The sequence below is a fragment of the Cinclus cinclus genome, chromosome Z (genome assembly GCF_963662255.1).
Source record: "Cinclus cinclus chromosome Z, bCinCin1.1, whole genome shotgun sequence".
Taxonomy (NCBI): domain Eukaryota; kingdom Metazoa; phylum Chordata; class Aves; order Passeriformes; family Cinclidae; genus Cinclus; species Cinclus cinclus.
Genome location: NC_085084.1, coordinates 82,749,072 through 82,767,380, shown reverse-complemented (window position 1 = coordinate 82,767,380; position 18,309 = coordinate 82,749,072). Strand labels below are relative to the sequence as shown.

Here is an 18,309-nt window from a genome sequence, read left to right as displayed (position 1 = left end):
TACCTATCATTTCTGTGTTGCACTTTTTTTCCCCCCTGCTAAGGATGAGATGGGTTATCTAGAAAGGAAAGGGGAGATTTAAAACTCCTCCATCTTTCCCGTTCTTTTTTTTTATGCCTTTTTCCTGCTTTAACTCTGGGTCTGACGGCTTGTCCTGCTTTGGTGGGTCTGGAACTGGACATGCCATTGCACAGGCAAAAGAGCCACACAGATCCTTCCCGTGTGCAGTATGCCTGTAGTTGTGTGGGGAGAGGTCAGATTTTTCCACCAACTAAGTTCCATCCTGGCTCTCATTCTAGAGAAATGTTCAAGTTCTGATACATAGAGGGAAAAATGCTGAGACAGCATTGTTACTGGGCAATTTAGTAGAATGCACACTCCCTGACTTGCTGGCTCCATGTTCGTACCAACAAGGTGGCCACAGCCCCAGGGCAGTGCCCGTCCCCTGTGCTGGCACTGCTGGGACACCTCCAGTGCTGGGGACAGCTCTGGGACCCTCAGGACAAGAGAGACAGCGAGGGGCTGGAGCGTGTCCAGGGAAGGGAACGGAGCTGGGGAAGGGGCTGGAGCCCCAGGAGAGGCTGAGGGAGCTGGGAAAGGGGCTGAGCCTGGAGAAAAGGAGGCTCAGGGGGGACCTTGTGGCTCTGCACAACTCCCTGACAGGAGGGGACAACTGGGGGAGATTTGGGATCTTATCCAAGGGAAGAGGGACAGGAGGAGAGGGAATGGACTCAAGCTGCATCAAGAGAGGTTTAGATTGAATATTAGAGACAATTTCCCCACTGAAAGGATTGTCCATCCCTGGCACCCGCTGCCCAGGGCAATGGTGAAGTTCCCATCCCTGGAGGGATCTAAAAGCTGACACGGGTCAGAGTGGTGGCCTTGGCAGTGCTGGGTTAGCAGTTTGACTCAAAGATACATACAACAGTTCCAACATAAACAATTACACAATTCCCTAACCTTTTCCCCACAAAGTGGCCTCCCACGCCATTAACCAATTCCCCCGTGGCAGGTACTTCTTCAGGTGCAACGCGAAAATCCCTCTGCGATACAAGAGGCGAGACTACAAAGTCTTCGAGTGTGCCAAGGTCACCGAGAGCTTCGCCAGCAAAGCCCGGAGCTTGGTGCCAGTCAAATACGAGACCATCGTGGTCACGGGCTTCGAGAAGGGCGCGGGCACGGACGCCAACGTGTTCATCACCATCTATGGCCTCAACGGGGACTCGGGGAGGAGAGCGCTGAGGCACAAGTTCAGGAACCTCTTCGAGCGAGGCAAAACCAACAGGTTTTACCTGGAAACGCTGGACATGGGGGAGCTGAAAAAGGTCCGGATTGAGCACGACAACAGCGGGCTGGCTCCGGGCTGGCTGGTGGAGAGGGTGGAGATCACCAACTCGGCCACTGGTGTCACCACCATATTTCCCTGTGGAAAGTGGCTGGATGAAAACCGGGGAGATGGGTTAATCTGTAGGGATCTTTTCCCTAGGTACTGAGCAGGGCACAGGTCCCCTCAGTATGCATGGGGTTTTTTTCTTGTTATACTGTTTTATATTGCATTTTGCTTTTTAACCTTTTGTATTGAGAGGTTTTTAGTAGAGTCCTGGTTTAGGACACATCCACCTCAGACATTCCACTGCTTCTCCTTCCCCCCTTCACTCTCAAATCCAGACTTAATGGTACAAAACTTATTTCTGGGCTAAACAGACAAATGGGGATACCATTCAACACCACAGAGTCACCCCAGGACAAGCAGCAAGGCATTCTTCCTGGGTTAACATTTTGTAAAAGTAAAGCTGCCTTTTTTTAAGTGCACATAAAACTGTGAATTAAATAAATACACTTATTGCTTACTTATGATTAAAAGCTACAACCAGCAGAGATATAAACTGTCCTTTACCAGCTCAGATGTTTCTGCTTTCAGTGTTATGCCTTCACAAGGCTGCAAAAACCCACTGACCTACTCCACTGACAGGCTCCACTTTTAGATGAACATGGAGGTTAAGATAATTGAGACACTTTTATTTCAGAAATCCCAGTTTTTTCCCCCGTTCTGGCAACTGTGAACTCTGCTCATCCATACACACATATGCGCATCTCCAGAGGGCACCACAACAAAAAACAACAGGCACAGTAGGACTTTCCATGGGGAGTTTGGGGAGCCTCTGCATCCACCCAGCCAGGTCTCAAGCCGTGGGATCTGGATGGTGTTTTCCACCCCGTGGGCTTTATTTCCCCTCCCTCAGGGCAGACTCTGCTCCTTGGCTGAGTTCCTACAACTCTGCCAAGAGCTGAGATCTATGGTTACAGCTGGCAATGTAAAAGACCTTCCAGATAACCAATTCCACATCAAGGAAGCTGTGCTAACAATATTCAAAGCTGACTCAGGATAATAGTCTACATGGACTGAATACCAGCTCTGTTTCAGAGCAACTGCCATTCATTTTGACTTCTTTTTTCTTTTATTTTTCCCCCTTTAATAAGGATTGCTGTTTTGTCTTTTTCTGTTGTGGAGAAGGGATTTCCCGGAGGCAGTGAGGGCCAATGTTCCTGTCAGTGAGCTCTTCCCAGGCACTCACATCACTACAGGTACCAACAAGAGAATCTGTTCCTAGATCATTGCTTCTGGAGCCCTATCTCTCTCTCCAGGGAGAAAAGCAGCAGGGCATATCCTTAGGAGGAGAAAGGGAGGTGTTTGAGCCATGGGTTCCTCCTGGCCCACCCTGGAGAGGACATTCCCTCTCCCAGAAGCTGCTTTTAAACAAGAACTTTGTATGAACAGGGATCTAATAGGTCAAGAGTGGGTTCAACCCACTAATCCCAACCACCCCACCAGTTCCTGGGCTGAGGATGATTCTTCTGCTCAGTCCCTCATTGGTCATGGGCAAAGCAGGCCCAGCAAAGGCTGGTGATGCTCAGACAGGAGTTAGAAGTATTTTAGAAATGCTGTCACCTGCTCAGAGGTATTTGAAAGCTGCTAACCCACCAAAGCCCTTCCAGGGAAGTACTGGATTTCTGTTTCCCATAGCAGGCACGACCAAAGAGACTTGACCTTATATCATGGCTGTCTGTGCCAGCTCACAAATAATAAACCAGACTAATTCATTTTAGAAACCTTTATGGTAACTGATGGTTTTGGAGCAGAGCAAGTTGGTTAAATGAGCCCACTAATCAACCTCATCAGTGATCAGCTATTCAATGAGAGGAATAATAACAGCAACCTTCCCTGTGTTCTCCCTGCTCATGGCAGACTGGTGCTGCCCAGCCCTGAGCTAGGAGCTGGGAGCTCATAGGAGGAGCAGAACAGCCCTTAGGAGGGCTGGGGTCTGACTGCATCCCTGGGACCCTGCTGGGATAGAGTTCAGACTCCCTGGATACCCAGGGGGTCCCATGAGAGGAGTCTGCTCCATCTCCCCCAGTCGGTGTTTGAAGCAAAATAAGGGTCAGGCTTTTGATCTCCCTGCATTCCCTCCCACACAAGTTTAATCAGCACTGTGAAAAAATAAACCCTCTCCTGTCAAGAGGTTTGGCTTCCTTTTCCACAAATGTGTGCTGTAGTGAAATAGGAGTTTGTCCCAGTACAGTGCTGTAGTCCCAGCACTTCCAGCTGGCTCCACTCACCCCCTACTTGGTACAGGGTGGAGGGGAAGATTTAGAGCATCAGTTTAACCCCTGCCATCCCCTGGGCAAACCCACTGCACTGGTACTTGCTTCCATGGCCAGGTTGGATGGGCTGGAGAACAACCTGTTCTAGTGGAAGGTGTCCCTGCTCATGGCAGGCAACTGAATCTTTGAGGTCCCTTCCAGTCCAAACCATTCTGTGATCCCATGAAGGTTCTATGATTCCATGATGATTCTATGATTCCAGCCCTGGGGAGCAGTGAGGCAGCTCCTGACCCCACACTTCCTTGGGCAAGAAGGAAAGATAAATCCTTACCTTGCATGTGAGCTGTGCTCACTGGGTAGCAAGTGGCTAGAACCATGGCAGAGCTGAAGCAGGAATTAATCTCTTCAGGGTGACCAAATCACTGTGTTGGTGGGAGATGGGTTTGTAGGGACCTGGGTTGTCAACAAGGCCCCCTGTCATCCCTGGACAGACTTATTCAACACAAAAACTCCAGGAGATGCTGCACTGAAAATGGCCAAAGGAGAGTTTGAGGGTCAGCACCCTCACTGCCTACCAGGAAAGCAACCTTGGCAAAGCATGAAAGAACTCTTGCTTCTTTACCACTAAAGACTTCAAACAAGCCCCTCCTTAGTGCAAAGCTCAGCTCCACCCTGGCTCTGGGGAATCCCTCTGTTGCTACAACAACTAGTGCTACAAAAGTAATAAAGCAAGAGTGGAGTTTTTTCCAACAGCTGGATTTGCATTAAGCTGCTAAATTCAACACATTCTTGGCCAAATGGAGATCTAGGGAGGAAAAAAGCCAAAATTTTCTTAGTCCTGTGCCTTTTTGCAGGGCTTAGTCAATGTCTTTCTGTGGAGGCCAAGCATCCCAAAACTCATATGTCAGGTAGATACAAGGCTCCTGCTCCCACCACCATCTTCTCCCTTCTTATTTTTCCACTTTATTTCCTAATTTATGGCATTTTAATGCACATTCTTTCATCCTAAAGCAACAATGTAAATAAGAAGCAAGAGGAAAGGACAAGCATTCAGTGTGAGTCTTTAAAACCTGGCTGTCCCATTGTATTTGTGTTCTTCACCATTTTGGTGAAGTTCTGCGTTTACTAAATTTAGTTTTACTAAAGCACTTGGGTGCTGCCAGTGAAAACAAGCATAAAGAAGGAGTACTTAATAGTGTTTCATGCTGAAGGATTGGTTGCCTCTTGGTGCAGGACACAGAGAATTATTTGCAAATCTCCATGAAATTGTTGCTAAGCATTTTTGGTAGCATCATATGCCTATGAGAACCTTAGTTTCATGAAAGGGGAAAGACTGAGAGATGTGAAGTATCTCATATTCTGTATGTAGAAAATATCATCTTCCTTGCTCCTTTCCTCACATCTAGTGATCCATTCTAAACTAGAAAAGAGGTTTTTTTTTAAAAAAAGAAAGAAACAAACAAACAGTGGAGTTGTACAGCTCTGAGCTGCAACCAGTGGGCCAGCTGCAGGTTTAGACACCACAAAACAGTGATAAAAGCTAAGCCTTCTGACCCTGGGCAGCTTCTACCAGAGCAGACACTGGTGATGAATAAAGATGTTGCATCTCTGTCCGTGGTGCTGTGCTGTGATGGGCACAGCTCATCTCCCTCCCCAGGCAGACACTGTACTCAGCAGAGCTGTTAAAAAATTGTGGCAGCTCGTTTGCTGCTCCAGTTCCAAAACAAACCTGATTGCCATCTGCAGCACCTCTCTCAGCGCCATCACCCTTCCAAAGGACATCAGCAGGATCTCAGTGAGAAACTGAGATTTTCCCCAGCTGGACCAGCAGGCCACTTTCAACCTGTTTTCTGTTTCTGAGTTTATAAAAGCCTCCAGTAACAACAGCTTCGTGTTGTGTGAACACGGTTCATCCCTTATGCAGCTTTTGATGGATGCTGGAGGAACTGGCAGTTCCCTCCAGCTACAGGAACCAAACCTCTAGGATCAACAGCCGCTTGTCTCCAAGGCTTATTTAGTCTAATCACACAGTCAAAGCTAGACACTGGCCTCAGCTTTTCAGGAGGAGAAGCTGAATCAAGAGTGGGCAGGAGCAGAGACTGGCACCATTTGTTGCGGGAGAAAATAAAAGCACAGGAGGAGCTGCAGAATGGATTTTGCAGGATGCAAAATTGGGTGTATGACCGATCAGATGCTCCACTGGGTAGCAAAAAGGACTGAAAATGCCTTCAAATGCACCTGTATTAGTTTGAAGGGTTTGAGGTTTTTTTTTCCTTCCAATCAGTTTCCCCTTCCCTAGTTATTAAACTAGCGACCCACTCAGAAGGAAATCCTTCTCCACCAGGAAGGTGGAAGCACCTGTTGATACCTTTGCTAGAGATACCTTATAGGCACCACGTGATGTGTTTAGAGGAGAAATCTCTCTTTAACAGGCAACTTTCTGAAACTGTAGAAAGCAGTTTTGGTACCTGGGCACCAAACTGGTGCCACACGCCATCACACACAGCAACGTGCCCAGTGTGGAGAGCCTCACCTCACCTCTGCCATGGGGCTCAGCCACCAGCAGCCTCTGCAAACCAGATGGGCAGAGTATTTCATACCCCATCAGTGGTTCTCCTGTGCATCAAAGACACAAGCAGTGAAAGAAGAACTGATTCCAACCCAAATAAGCCAGAAATGAGCAGTAAATAAAGACCAAGTGAACGTCCTTGCCAGGTGGCTTCTGCGTGGCACAGGTTTATAGTTAGCAATGCGGTTTGTTTTATTAGTTATAAATAAAGTACAAAAAATCCACCAAAAGTGAATCTAAGCATTTACACAATTTCTAATGTCTTTCCATTTCTTCAATGCACTATTGCTTCAATATTAATAATAAATATTTTTCTAGCTTTCTTCTATAAAATAGTCTATGTAGCAAAATGTTGCACAGCACAACAGAACAGCAGTAGGAATACAAAAATGTGGGTGATCCTTTCACCTGCCCGGGTCATTAAAGGAGAGGGGGATTTCTTTACTCACTCCTTGTTTTGCTTACCCCTCTTACAGTGACTTTGAGGGGAAGGACAACCTACTCCCCTGTCCCCACACAGCTCAAAATCACAGCTCCAGGCTACAGGGGAGGAGTGTTGCAGAGCAGCAAGGTAAAAAACACAGACAGGTTTAAAACCTGGGGTAAGGCAAAGTCAACAAAGCAGCGCAGCACCCTGAAGGGACAGAGAGAAAAAAATTAAGGTACTGTGATTTTGTGCCTTTCTAACCCAACTGAGAAATTCATCCAAAGCCTTTTTGTGGGGAGGATGGCTACTGGCTGAGCACATGCATCAAACCCCACTTCTGTCTGTACATGGCTGAATGTCTGCACTGACCAAGAATGGTTATGGCTTAAAGCTTAAAATGCTATCAAGGATTTTCTAACCTTCTGGCAAAGCTGGAACACGTGGTACTCAGGAGCCTTTGGGGAAGGGGCAATGCATTGCAAGAGTAGAGCAGCCATGGCAGGATGGGGATGCTTGGCCATGTTAGTTTGGGGCTGACCCCCTTCGTGGGGACTCTGAGGAGGGCTCTGGGGCAGGTCCCAGCTCTACACTGGATTAAAAAACTCCAAATTGAGGTTCCCTCCTGTACAGGGGGGATGAAACCAACTGGTCAAATCAGTGTTAAGCACTCCTGCTATATGCATGTCTCAGAGCTGGGTTATAGCCAGTGCTCATGGCAGGCATTGCAAAGAGATGGAAAATGGATCTCATGTCCATCCCAACCACTCTCAGCTGGACATGGTGTCACAGGATCACTGAATGGTTTGGGCTGGGAGGGACCTTAAAGCTCATCTCATTCCAACCTCTGCTATGGGCAGGGACACCTTCCACTACCCCAGGTTGCTCCAAGGCCTGTCCGACCTGGCCTTGGACACTTCCAGGGATGGGACAGTCACAGCTACTCTGAGAAACCTGTGCCAGAGCCTTCCTAGCCCCTGAAAAAAGAAGTCAACCCCTAAAAATACTGCACTGAATCCCTTAGTTATGTTGCCTCCAAGCTCAAGCTCACCCTATCACCTCGTTAATCCCAGCTGGGTGCACACACCTAGGGTGAAAAGAGCCAAACCAAGCACTGACAGGTGCCAAAAATTACAGAGCCACCACACCTAGGCTTCCTTCCTCTGATTTGACACAATTTGTAGAGTCTTGCACTAAAGGCATGCATTGCCCCAAGCACAGTCTTGCAGTGGGGGCCTGCTGGGTGTTATTGCAGGGTCACACAAGCAGCAGCAGCAGCAGCAGCAACAGCATCACCAGAGGTATCGGGGACAGGGCAGTACCAAGAAACAACCAAAGCATTTTGGTTTTATGCAGAGCGTCGTTAACTGCCTTCAATGTGCAAGGACACAAGTGAAAGGATCACCAGTTTGATTATGAGTGCAAATAATATTCATATATATGTGCTAAACACAGTCACTATATTGCAGTTTTCCACTATGTCACAGCATACAGAATCAAAGGTTTGCATTTTTATGGAATGTATCCAAGGTAACAGCACCACAGTAATACAGTTTGTAATCACACACCCTGATTTTTTTCTCTTTTTTTTTTTTTTTTGTTTTTGACAAGATAAGCATTACCCCCCGCATCCCCTGTTTAATTTTATTTTAAGTACCGATGCATGCAAAGCATTCCATTCCCAGAAACAATGCAAAAATGAGGTAATAGGAGTAATAAAAAAAATTAGTAGTAATTTCTAAATAAATAAATTATAATTAAAAATGCAGAAAAACAACTATAAAAATAATTAAATAAGAACCCACAATATCTACAAGTTAGTCATAAATTATGATTGTTAAATATAAGGCATTTAAACTCACAAAACCCTGTAAACTATCAATGTTTTGTTTCTAGATTTTTTTGTTGTTGATGATGTTCATTTTGATTTGTTTTTTAAACTCATCCTAACTCACAACCTACTTGTACAAATTATTTAAACGCAAAGGAACCTGACACACAAATACAACTCCAGACACTGTAAATTCGCACGCACCTTGGGATCAGTCATACTCACAAGACCATGGGAGTTTGGTGCTTTTCTTCACCAAAAGTTTGTTGGTTTTTTGTTTGTTTTTTTTTTTTTAAGTTTGATCGATTTTTTTTTTAAAAACTGTGCTTGTTTATTAGGCAAATAGTAACACTTTCTCATAGGCTTTAAAAGAAAACAGACAGTCCAGAAGCGTTCTTCATTCCCTCCCCACCCAGTGTGGGTATCAATCCCCCTGTTATTCTCCCTGCTTCTCCCCTCCAGGTCACACCTGAGCAGACCAAACCTGCTCAGACTTCATTTTACCACCAAAGCCTTGTTTTGCTTGTCATGGTATTAGTATTATTAGTATTATTTGTAATGCTGCTTCAATGCTGATGGAGCAAGACCCATAGGTATCCATGGGCCACTCCTTGACCCATGGACATCAGGGCTGGGACCACCACATTCTCCAAGAAGCCGTCACTTGTGCTGGGTGGTAAATGTGTCATAAAGTCATGGAATGGTTTGGGTTTAGGAGGGACCTTAAAGCTCATCTTGTTCCAAACCCCACACCATGGGCAGGGACACTTTCCACTAGACCAGATCACTCCAGTCTGAGCACTTCCAGGGTTCTCTGGGCAGCCTGTGCCAGGGCCTCCCCACCCTCACAGCAAGAATTCCTTCCTTTTGTCTTCTCTATACCTCACCATTTGTCCCCTTCCACTCCCTCCCACCTGCATGGGCACACAATGAGAGAGGCTCCTGCACCCTCACGTGGGGCTTCCCTCCTCTCCCCTCTCTCACTGGGAAAAATAGGAAATCTCTGTGTACCTCTGAGGTTGGTGTTTTCCAGTTACAGCTCATGAGAATCTTGCAGTTTCTCAGATGACAGTTTATGATTGAATCGACTTGGGAGAGCATTTTTCTCCAGTGAAACAGATGCTCAGGGGAGCCAGAAATCATTCCCACCACACCAGCATTTTCAATAGATTATGTTTCTAATTCCCCTGCTGCTCCTCTGCAGCTCCTTTCTCCCTTAGTATGAAAGAAATTAAAAAAAAAAAAAGAAAAAATAAAGAAAATCACAGGTTTTGGTTGTGACTGTCAGTTTTACCAAGGATTTTCCACCCAATCTCTGTGGTTAGCGTGCCAAGGTCTCTCTCTCTCTTTTTTTTTTTTTTTTTTCTTTTTTTCAGGGGGAGCATGGCTCACAACAGCTCACCCCTTTGGGTACCACCTCTTAATTCTGCTTTGAGCGTTAATGTGATTAAGTTTCATTTTAACAGCCGCTGGTCACTCCGTGTGGATACAGCCTGAAACACGCACGCTTTGGGGCAGGTCACGGCAGCCCCAGCTCTGCCCTGCCTTCCCCTCCCACGCCCAAGGGCTCGTGGTCTCGGCAGTGTCTTGTGAGCATCGAGTTTTCTTCCGTCCCGTTATGGAGAGATGCTTTTGCCACGGGAGAAGAGTCGACATTTCGCACCTCTCCGGCGTTATTACACCCCAGAGAACGGCAGGCGCCAACTCCCGTAACCATCATTTTGGAGCAGTGCTGGCGAAGGCAACCAGCCACACAGCTCACAGAAGAAAGCATCACGGACAATTGCAATCATGTAGACAGAACTTCCTTGGATTTTGATATGACAAGCTACTTTGTTAAAATACAGAAAGCAAAGAAACAGCATCTACTCAAATATTGTGCCGCTACAGAAAGTGTCCAGCACCAGCAGACAAGCAGGAACGAAGCTTTTCCCTATTGCTTCGTTCATTTTATCCCCAATTTTTATTTTTATTAAGCTTCTCTAAATTTGCAACACACTGTAAATGCCAGGGAAAGAAGCACACGCGGCTGAGGCAGAGAGCACAAACCCTTCTGACTGTAAACAGGATTTTGCTTTTTCTCCTCTTTCCCCCACCCCAAGGATGGGAAAGTTTGACCTCTTTACTCCCCCTCTGCAATGTATTAATCAGGCACCAAAATAAGGAATCTATGAAAAAATATTTGGTGCAAATTAGGTAACAGCAACATGTCCACCACAAGATGAGTAGGGCATCAAACACAACATTTCTTAAGCTAACATGCTCCAGCTGCCATCCATAGAAATAGCTAAAGGACCCCTAACATGTTTCTACATATTTGAGAGGTATATATACAATCCCCATGAAAAGCAGGATTGACAGGCCAGACTATGACAACTAGTTCCTTCATATTCAACACTAAAATCTTCTGCAGCACGGGGTCTCTGAGCTCCGGGAATGCCAGCTCCCTTTCACTGGGCCTGTATCCTGCGTATATGTGCAACATCTCCTACTGCTAGATATTGTATCACCACCTCCTTTATCCTCACTAACGTGCCTGCAGACTTCCCCTCTCAATCAAATGGCTCAGAAGGCAAAAAATTTTGCTGCAAGGGTTTATGGCCATACGACCTGGTAAGGAAAATGGTGTGTCCAGCTAGTCTTTTCAGCTGTCCGAGCCAAGCTGTGTTTCAATGTCCACCCTGCAGATCGGGCACTTCTTGCTGGTGGCCAGCCACTGGTCCACGCACACTTGGTGAAAGAGATGCATACAGGGCAACCGCCTGCAGAGAGAAAAACACTGCTGTTAGGATGGAGCAGGTGCAAGGGACCAAGAAGAGCTGAATAACAGCATCTGGGGTTGTTCTGAACATGGGAAACACTGCTGTGGTGACACCATTGCCACCAAGGTCCTGCAGCCTGTCCCAGCCACGCCAGTTCACACAGGCCAGTGGGCTGGAGATAGTGTCCTTTTATTAGAAACCCCCACACCACCCTGAATTGAGTTGTTCCAGTTATTAATTGTGCTGACTGCTAATTTTTAACCTTTCAGGAGCAAGGTTGTACTCCAAAGCCTCGTAGATCTTCATGGCTGTGCTGCATTAGCAGTCAGGTGTGTCCATACTGTTCCTACATGGATGTCCCCAGGGAACCTTGTCAGTTTTACCTACATTACCTCTGCCATCATCACAAATCACCCTTGTGATGCAGGGGAGCCTTGAACCACAAGAGTCCACAGCAAAAGGATCAGGGATTTTCTTGACAATCCAAGGGTGAGAAAGACCTGGGTGCTTCTCACCTGGTGGTCATGATAGCTCAGCCCCTGGCAATTTCTCATTTCCATCCTCTGTTACAAGCAGAGATTTGACCCAGTCAACAGCCTGGGATGTCTCTTAAAGACAACTGGAGCTCTGTTGGCTGGGGATGGTTCTCTGTGACCATGTGGGCAGAGTAATCCTACTTATTCCACAATAAAGCAGCTGTGTCTTGGGCACAAGCCCAACTCTCCTGGACTTCACACTAACACTGCTTTTTATCATACTTTGGTCATCTGTCAGGCTCAGACATTGATGACCCCAAGCTCCAGATGGTTGTCAGAGATCAGTCTGACCTACCCTTCTCTGACATCTTGCCACCTGGCCAGCTGGCACAGCCTGGAAGCAGATGATCCAAACCCAGGAAACACTATAAAAACTTGACCCCCTGCTGCTTCAGGGCTTCTCCTGCCTACGGGCTATACCAATATCAATCTGCAAAGAATTTGGGTTCCCAGACCCTGCAAGAGCCCAAGTGAATTTCTCAGGACAAGAACAGAGACAACCCCACCAGTGGACAGCTGCATTAAACCAAACAACACAACTCAGATGGCTTTGAGAGGCAGAGGAGGGGATGGAAGGATCTCACCTGACGTCCTCTCCATCTTCAAGCATGGACAGACAGATTGTGCATTTCTCGTCGGTATCTGACTCCTCGCCATCGTCTTGCTCAGCTTTGCCTTCCTGTGGTCTTCTCTGCAGCAAGGTTAAAGACATCATTTGGTTAGATCTTGCCTTTCTACTGCTCTTCCAAGCCTGGGTAGTTGCAGGAAGATAAATAATAAGATCTCCATATATCAGCCAGATCTTCCAGCTTGGGGAAGCCAGCCCAGCCAGAACAGCCAGTGAGATGAGTGTGCCACCAAAATGCTGCAGGTTGGCATGTCTCCTCCTGGGGCTGGTGGCAGTGAGGTTGGTGGCAATACCCCAAGGAGCAGCCTGTTCTCTGCTGCCCTAATACAGCCCCCCACCACCTCCTTGCAGTGGGGATGGTCCCATGGTCTCCTTTGCTGGAGGTTTCTTCTTGGGGAGACCCCAAAGGCCATGGTGCCATCACTGCCAGGAAGGGCAACCACTCTGGTCATGCCAGCTTGGCCACTGGCCCAGCCCCATGCTGCACACCACGGGGCAGTGCTTAGCCTGTCAGCTCCCCCTTTTTCTCTTCCCTCACACATCCATTCCTATTCATATCCTTTTCCTGGGTTCACTGGAGATGCGACGAGAGACAAGCACAGCAGGAATTACCTCACTTCCAACCTGGGTGATGCAACATTCCTACCCTCCAGCTGGGAGTGACCAACACAAGAAATTACTACCCAGACAAGCACTCTTCCCAATTTCTACTTAGCACAACCCAAAAAATGTGCCACCCATTTCCTCATGGGCAGGAAGCCAGGGGAGGGCGAGGTCCCCCAGGCCATGGAGCCGCCACCCTCACGGTGGGCACTGCTTGCATGCAGAACGGGGCAGGTTTGCATGCACAAAGCCCCCTTGGTGGTGTGCACTTTCTTACCAGGTGCGGACAGGGGGGAAATTGCACCCGCTGGGTGGGAGAAGGTTGAGACCCTTTTGAAAATTTGGCCCGCAGCTTCCTAGCCTAGAAGTGAGAAACAGGCAGCTGAGCTACACCACCGCTCCCGCCCCGGGAGCCCCACAAGATGTTAAAGCACCACTGTGGGGCTTTACATTCCTCCCCCACCTCGGGGGATGGTTTGGTTGATGGTGCCAGTTTTCCAACCCTGAGGATTGTGACCCACCAAAGTCCTTCCTTCTGCCTGCTCCGTGCCTGCAGCCCCTGGACAACTGAGAGGGGCTGGCAGCCGTGCTGTGTTTTGGGGCACTCACCTTCTTGTACTTGTGGGGGAAGGTGAATCTCTCGATGGTGTTCTGGACGGCACCCCGGCTCACACTGCCCAGCCTGTCCTCCAGCTGCAGCAGCTCCTGTGGCACAGGAACATCAGGAAAATGACATCCCCGCTGCTCCCAAGGCACCAGGTCCCCCCACACAACCATACCTGCTGGCAAACGAGGCTCCCTCCTGTCCTCTCCTCAGTTGACATGTCCATCAAACCCAAATCAGCCATGCTGCAATGATGGATCTGATCCCTGGCACTTGGGATAATAACTAAGAGCTCAAGGCAAAGAGCTGTATATCCAATATTTCACAAATTAGGGTGGGATCTGAGCTTCATCTGACAGGCTGGGAAACAAAACCCCATAGATCTGGAACACTTCGTTCCCAGACATGATAGGAGCCAGAGCCAATCCAAGCCAGACCCAGGTACCTTGGAGTAAGCCATCTTCTACCAAACAACCCCATCACTTCCCAGTTATTGCTAAAATTGATGGAAGAGTCAAGTGGCAACAGAATTGCCACACCACAAAAAGCAGTCTTACAACTTTATACCAGAGCTTGCACAAATCCACAGCACTTTATAAATTAACAATTCCAGTCTCCAGATACGTACTTCGTAGCTCTCCCGCACAGCGGATGTGTGCCTGCTTGGGTTCAGACCCTGAAGAGCAAGCAGCTGAAGCTGAGGGTAAGGGTAATTTCTGATTTCATGAACAACCTGAAAAAAGCGAGGGAATAAAATTAAGCCGCCTGTACTTGCCTACAGAAAACCCTTGTGTGCCCTGATGTAAATCTAATGCTTTAAAAATTCAAATTGAAAGAGTAGATTGATACTTTGGCCAATTTAAGCCTTTTGATAACAAAAAGATGAGGTTTTATCAAATACATTTCCTATAAATTATGGAAATAATAATACCTAAGAACATGCATTTCTTTCAGATAAACTAGCTGTTATAATAATTCCTGTATCATCCATGACATCATATTTCCAAACTCCCAACATGGATTAGATTACAATTAACTTTTATTTATTTTAAATGGGTGGATTTCTGTTCATCCAAGCTTTGACTGTTGGGGTTTTTTTAAGGCCAGCTTAAGTACACAGGTGTCAGGGCCTGACTGTGGCACAAGGGAAAAGCACCCTCATGGGATTTCTGAGGATGTTTTAAGGATTAGTAGTGCTTGGCATGACTTAGCTCCAAATACAGCACCCTGCTAGGAGGAGGGGTAGAAAATTACCCCAGCCAGCCTGTCTTCTCATCAATCCCACCTTCACCTGTGCAAGAGGTCATGTAAAACCTTTACAGGTGGCATCAAAGCTGATGTAGAGAGCCATGACATGATGAGGGATGGTCCTTGGGGCTGACACCACGGAAGGCAGTCACCCACTGCCAATCCTTCTGCATACAAAAGCTCCTGGGAGACCACAGTTCTTTCCAGTATTAATAATATTATTAACTGCTGAGTCTCTCACACCCTGCCCATGTTTTGCTGACCAGCTTGTGAATGTGGTGCTGCAAGCAATGGACCAAATCCTTCCAGAACAGCTGAGCTTTTCTTTTCTTTCTCTAATCCAGTGCAGTGATGCAACATTATCCTTTCAGACACTCCCTCCCACGGCCGGAGATAAGTGGGATTTGCAGAAGACAGGTGATAGAAAGATAGCAGCCTTTATTTTGACTGCTTTCTGGCAGACAATGCATAAAACATTTCTCAGTAAAAGTGTTTCACTTACCATCTGGGTTGAGGATGTACTTCTGGGGAAATGGTGCATCCGAGGTGTAGCCAAGTAATGCTGATAGGGCTGGGGCACTGGCCGGACCTGGAACTGGGCATGAGTCAGCCCTGCATCCACGCTGAGGTCCCTGTGGGCACCAGGAGGAACACGTGGCTCTGAGTGCATGGCTGTGTTCATGGGCTGCAGCAAACCAGACCAGGCTCACAGGGAAACCTCCCTGCTGAACTCTGGGGAGATGGTACAGCTTGGAAGGGAGTTTTGTCCAGTTTGGGGAATCACCCACCAGGCCACCATGAAGGAGTGATGGGCTGTTTCTATGCCAGATAGCATTTGAGTTATTTGGGGTTAAGAGTTGTGCAGATGTGTCCTGCTAATTTCAGAGCAAGAGCATTTTGGCAGCTCAAAAGGATACAGAGGCTCAGCAACTCAACAGCCTGATCAGACCAGGACCTTCCTGTGCTGTCAGCACTGCAAACTATTACAGTTTTACAGCCTTGAATGTTTTGCAGGAGTACAGATAATTATTCAATGGACTCAAAAATGAACCATTCTGGTAGCTTTTAGAAGCTACATGGGCACAATCTGTGGGCTTTTTTGATGTGCCTGTGCTTTCCTTAGAGATCTCCCAGCCCAGATCATGGCAGGACTTGGGGAGTCAAAGGACACTGTGTCTTGCCTCAATCCAGCCTCAGGGTGGTGAGGATTTCAGGAAGGAGGGTGGGCAGGCCCTGGCTCAGGGTACCCAGAGCAGCTGTGGCTGTCCCATCCCTGGAAGTGTCCCAGGCCAGGCTGGACAGGGCTTGGAGCAACTTGGGATAGTGGAAGGTGTCCCAGCCCATGGCAGAGCTCGGAACAAGATGATCATTTAGGTTCTGTCCAACCCAAACCATTCTGGAATTCAATGATTTTATGAACTCCAGAAATGTGATTTGTGCAAAAAATATAAAGGTTTTAAGAAACGTCTGGATGAGGCTCCTGTAGGAAAGGGTGCCACAAAACTAGAGGGTCAACACCAATGGAGCATGACATCTCTGATGGCCCTGGTAGCCTGAAGACAGCCTGGTCCAGGCAAGCAGAGATGGAGCTCAGCTTGGTGAATCTGGGCACTTTTATCCTCCAGAAAACTAACCCAGCTCAATCCCTGGACTTGTCATAACCAAGATCCCATCAAACACCACAGCTCTGCTCAGTGCAACATGCAGAGATAAACTATAAACCTACCATTACCACATCTACAAGCTACAAACACTCCACTACACCATGGAGAGAGTGGGAGAGGGCCCAATGCAGTATCTCCATCTCTAATCCAATTAGCTGATCCTTATTCTCTCCAGCCAAAGGGTCACTCAGAAAACCAATGCTTTGAACATAATTTACTTTGTCATCATTACAAAATCTGGCACTCTAACAACAATTGCCTTCACATTTCCCAAAGCAAAGCTAGTTAGAGCACAAGGATGATTTCCCATTTCAGCCTCCAACTTCTCCCCCCTGCATGGAGGACAGCAGCAGTGCGTACCACAGCTTCTTAGGAGCAGCCCAGATGTGTCCTGCAGCAGCTGTGAAACTGCTTTCACCCACAAGAAGATGGGGACCTGAGATGCAGAAATCCTTCATCCAGAACAACCTGTGCATCGGGCAGCAGCACCAGTGCTCTAGAAGTCCCTAATACCCTCGCCAGTTTGGATGCAATGATCCTCATGGGTCCCTTCCAACTCAGGATATTCTGTAGTTCTATGATTCTAAATTGAGGCCAGGAAAGGGACTACCTTTGCTAGCCATGTGCTAGACAGACAAAACCTGGCAGAGGATAAAACACAGCAGGCAACTGGCAGGAACACAACAGGATGAGAATCCACAGGCCAGCTCCTATGTCCCAATTCTGGATATCTACCCAATTGCTTAAGGCGGTTCCCAGGCTGAAGGAGAGATCAATTGGAAACCAGGAGGCTTTGGGTCCATTCCCAGCCCTCCGCCTTTCTTGATGCATTACCTTGATCCACTTCCTCTCTGCCTTCCCATATTCCCTGTCTATGAAATAGATGTCGTAATTCATGGAGAGCTTTGAGATCAAGGACTGAAAAGATCTCTCAGTAATTGCAATAACAGGACTGCTGAACTGTTTGTGCATGTAGAGGCTTAAAATCAGAATGTGAGGTTCCTGAAGTGACACCTTGGGTCTACAGATGTATTCAAAGAGGTATACAGCATGAAACAGTGTTTTCCTAGGATTTGGGGCAGAGGAAACAGAGCACATGTGCTGAAGGAGAATGGAACTAACCATTACTTTCTAGCCCATGATACATGAACAAATGTATAGCATCTTGATGCTCAGATGAGAGATTCAATAGCTGTGATGCTTGTGTGAAGGATAGGAAGGAAGGAGTGATGCTTGTGCGAAGGAGTGAAGGATAAAGCACCAGGTAACAGGTAGGATGGTCATCATTATATGTGTGTGCAGAAGATGATTTAAGGGACCAAATGGGAGTTCATTTATTCTTCACCAGAAGAATAAATAAGTAAAGTAAATAAATAAACCCCAACCTATTGGGGTTGTGCTGTCTGAGACTGATCTTTCCTCTGACCTTTCTTCCATCCCCACTACCACGTCCTGTGGCAGCACCTACCACCTACAGCCTCTGAGAAAACACTGCTGTTGCTGCTCATCCGGGGGTAACACATCAGAGGGGAGTTTTTACATTTCTCACTGGGTAAAACTCTACGTATGCCCCAAGGGAAAGTGAGTCACCCAAACATATGCTCACCATGTATGATTTCTGTCACCCCCACTTCTCAGGTTTTATAAGGCTATGGAGCAATAGAGGGGAGAAAAGGAGGGAGGGGGAAGGCACTTAGTGATGCTTTATCAGATACTTCTAATGATCATAATTAAGCACTCTGAGCTGAAAGAGAGGCAGAAAGAATTGCTCTATCCAGATGGTACATGAACTGCTTTGCAAACCAATCCGAACAATGTCATCCCGACCACATTCAGC

The 18,309-nt window shown here is 47.2% G+C and overlaps 2 protein-coding genes across 2 annotated transcripts in view; one reads left to right on the top strand and one right to left on the bottom strand.

Moving 5' to 3' along the window:
• LOXHD1 (lipoxygenase homology PLAT domains 1) overlaps positions 1-1,493 on the top strand; it is a 133,068-nt gene extending 131,575 nt beyond the window's left edge. Inside the window, exon 40 of the mRNA XM_062513988.1 lies at positions 1,013-1,493. Coding sequence (XP_062369972.1) covers positions 1,013-1,493 — 481 coding nt within the window. The remainder of the gene's footprint in view (positions 1-1,012) is intronic.
• A 9,578-nt stretch (positions 1,494-11,071) lies between these two features.
• The window catches only part of ARK2C (arkadia (RNF111) C-terminal like ring finger ubiquitin ligase 2C), a 44,676-nt gene continuing 37,438 nt past the window's right edge, over positions 11,072-18,309 (bottom strand). The window contains exons 4-9 of the mRNA XM_062513672.1: positions 15,311-15,440; positions 14,189-14,293; positions 13,566-13,661; positions 13,234-13,317; positions 12,310-12,416; positions 11,072-11,189 (exon numbers count right to left, since the gene is read on the bottom strand). Coding sequence (XP_062369656.1) covers positions 11,072-11,189; positions 12,310-12,416; positions 13,234-13,317; positions 13,566-13,661; positions 14,189-14,293; positions 15,311-15,440 — 640 coding nt within the window. The remainder of the gene's footprint in view (positions 11,190-12,309; positions 12,417-13,233; positions 13,318-13,565; positions 13,662-14,188; positions 14,294-15,310; positions 15,441-18,309) is intronic.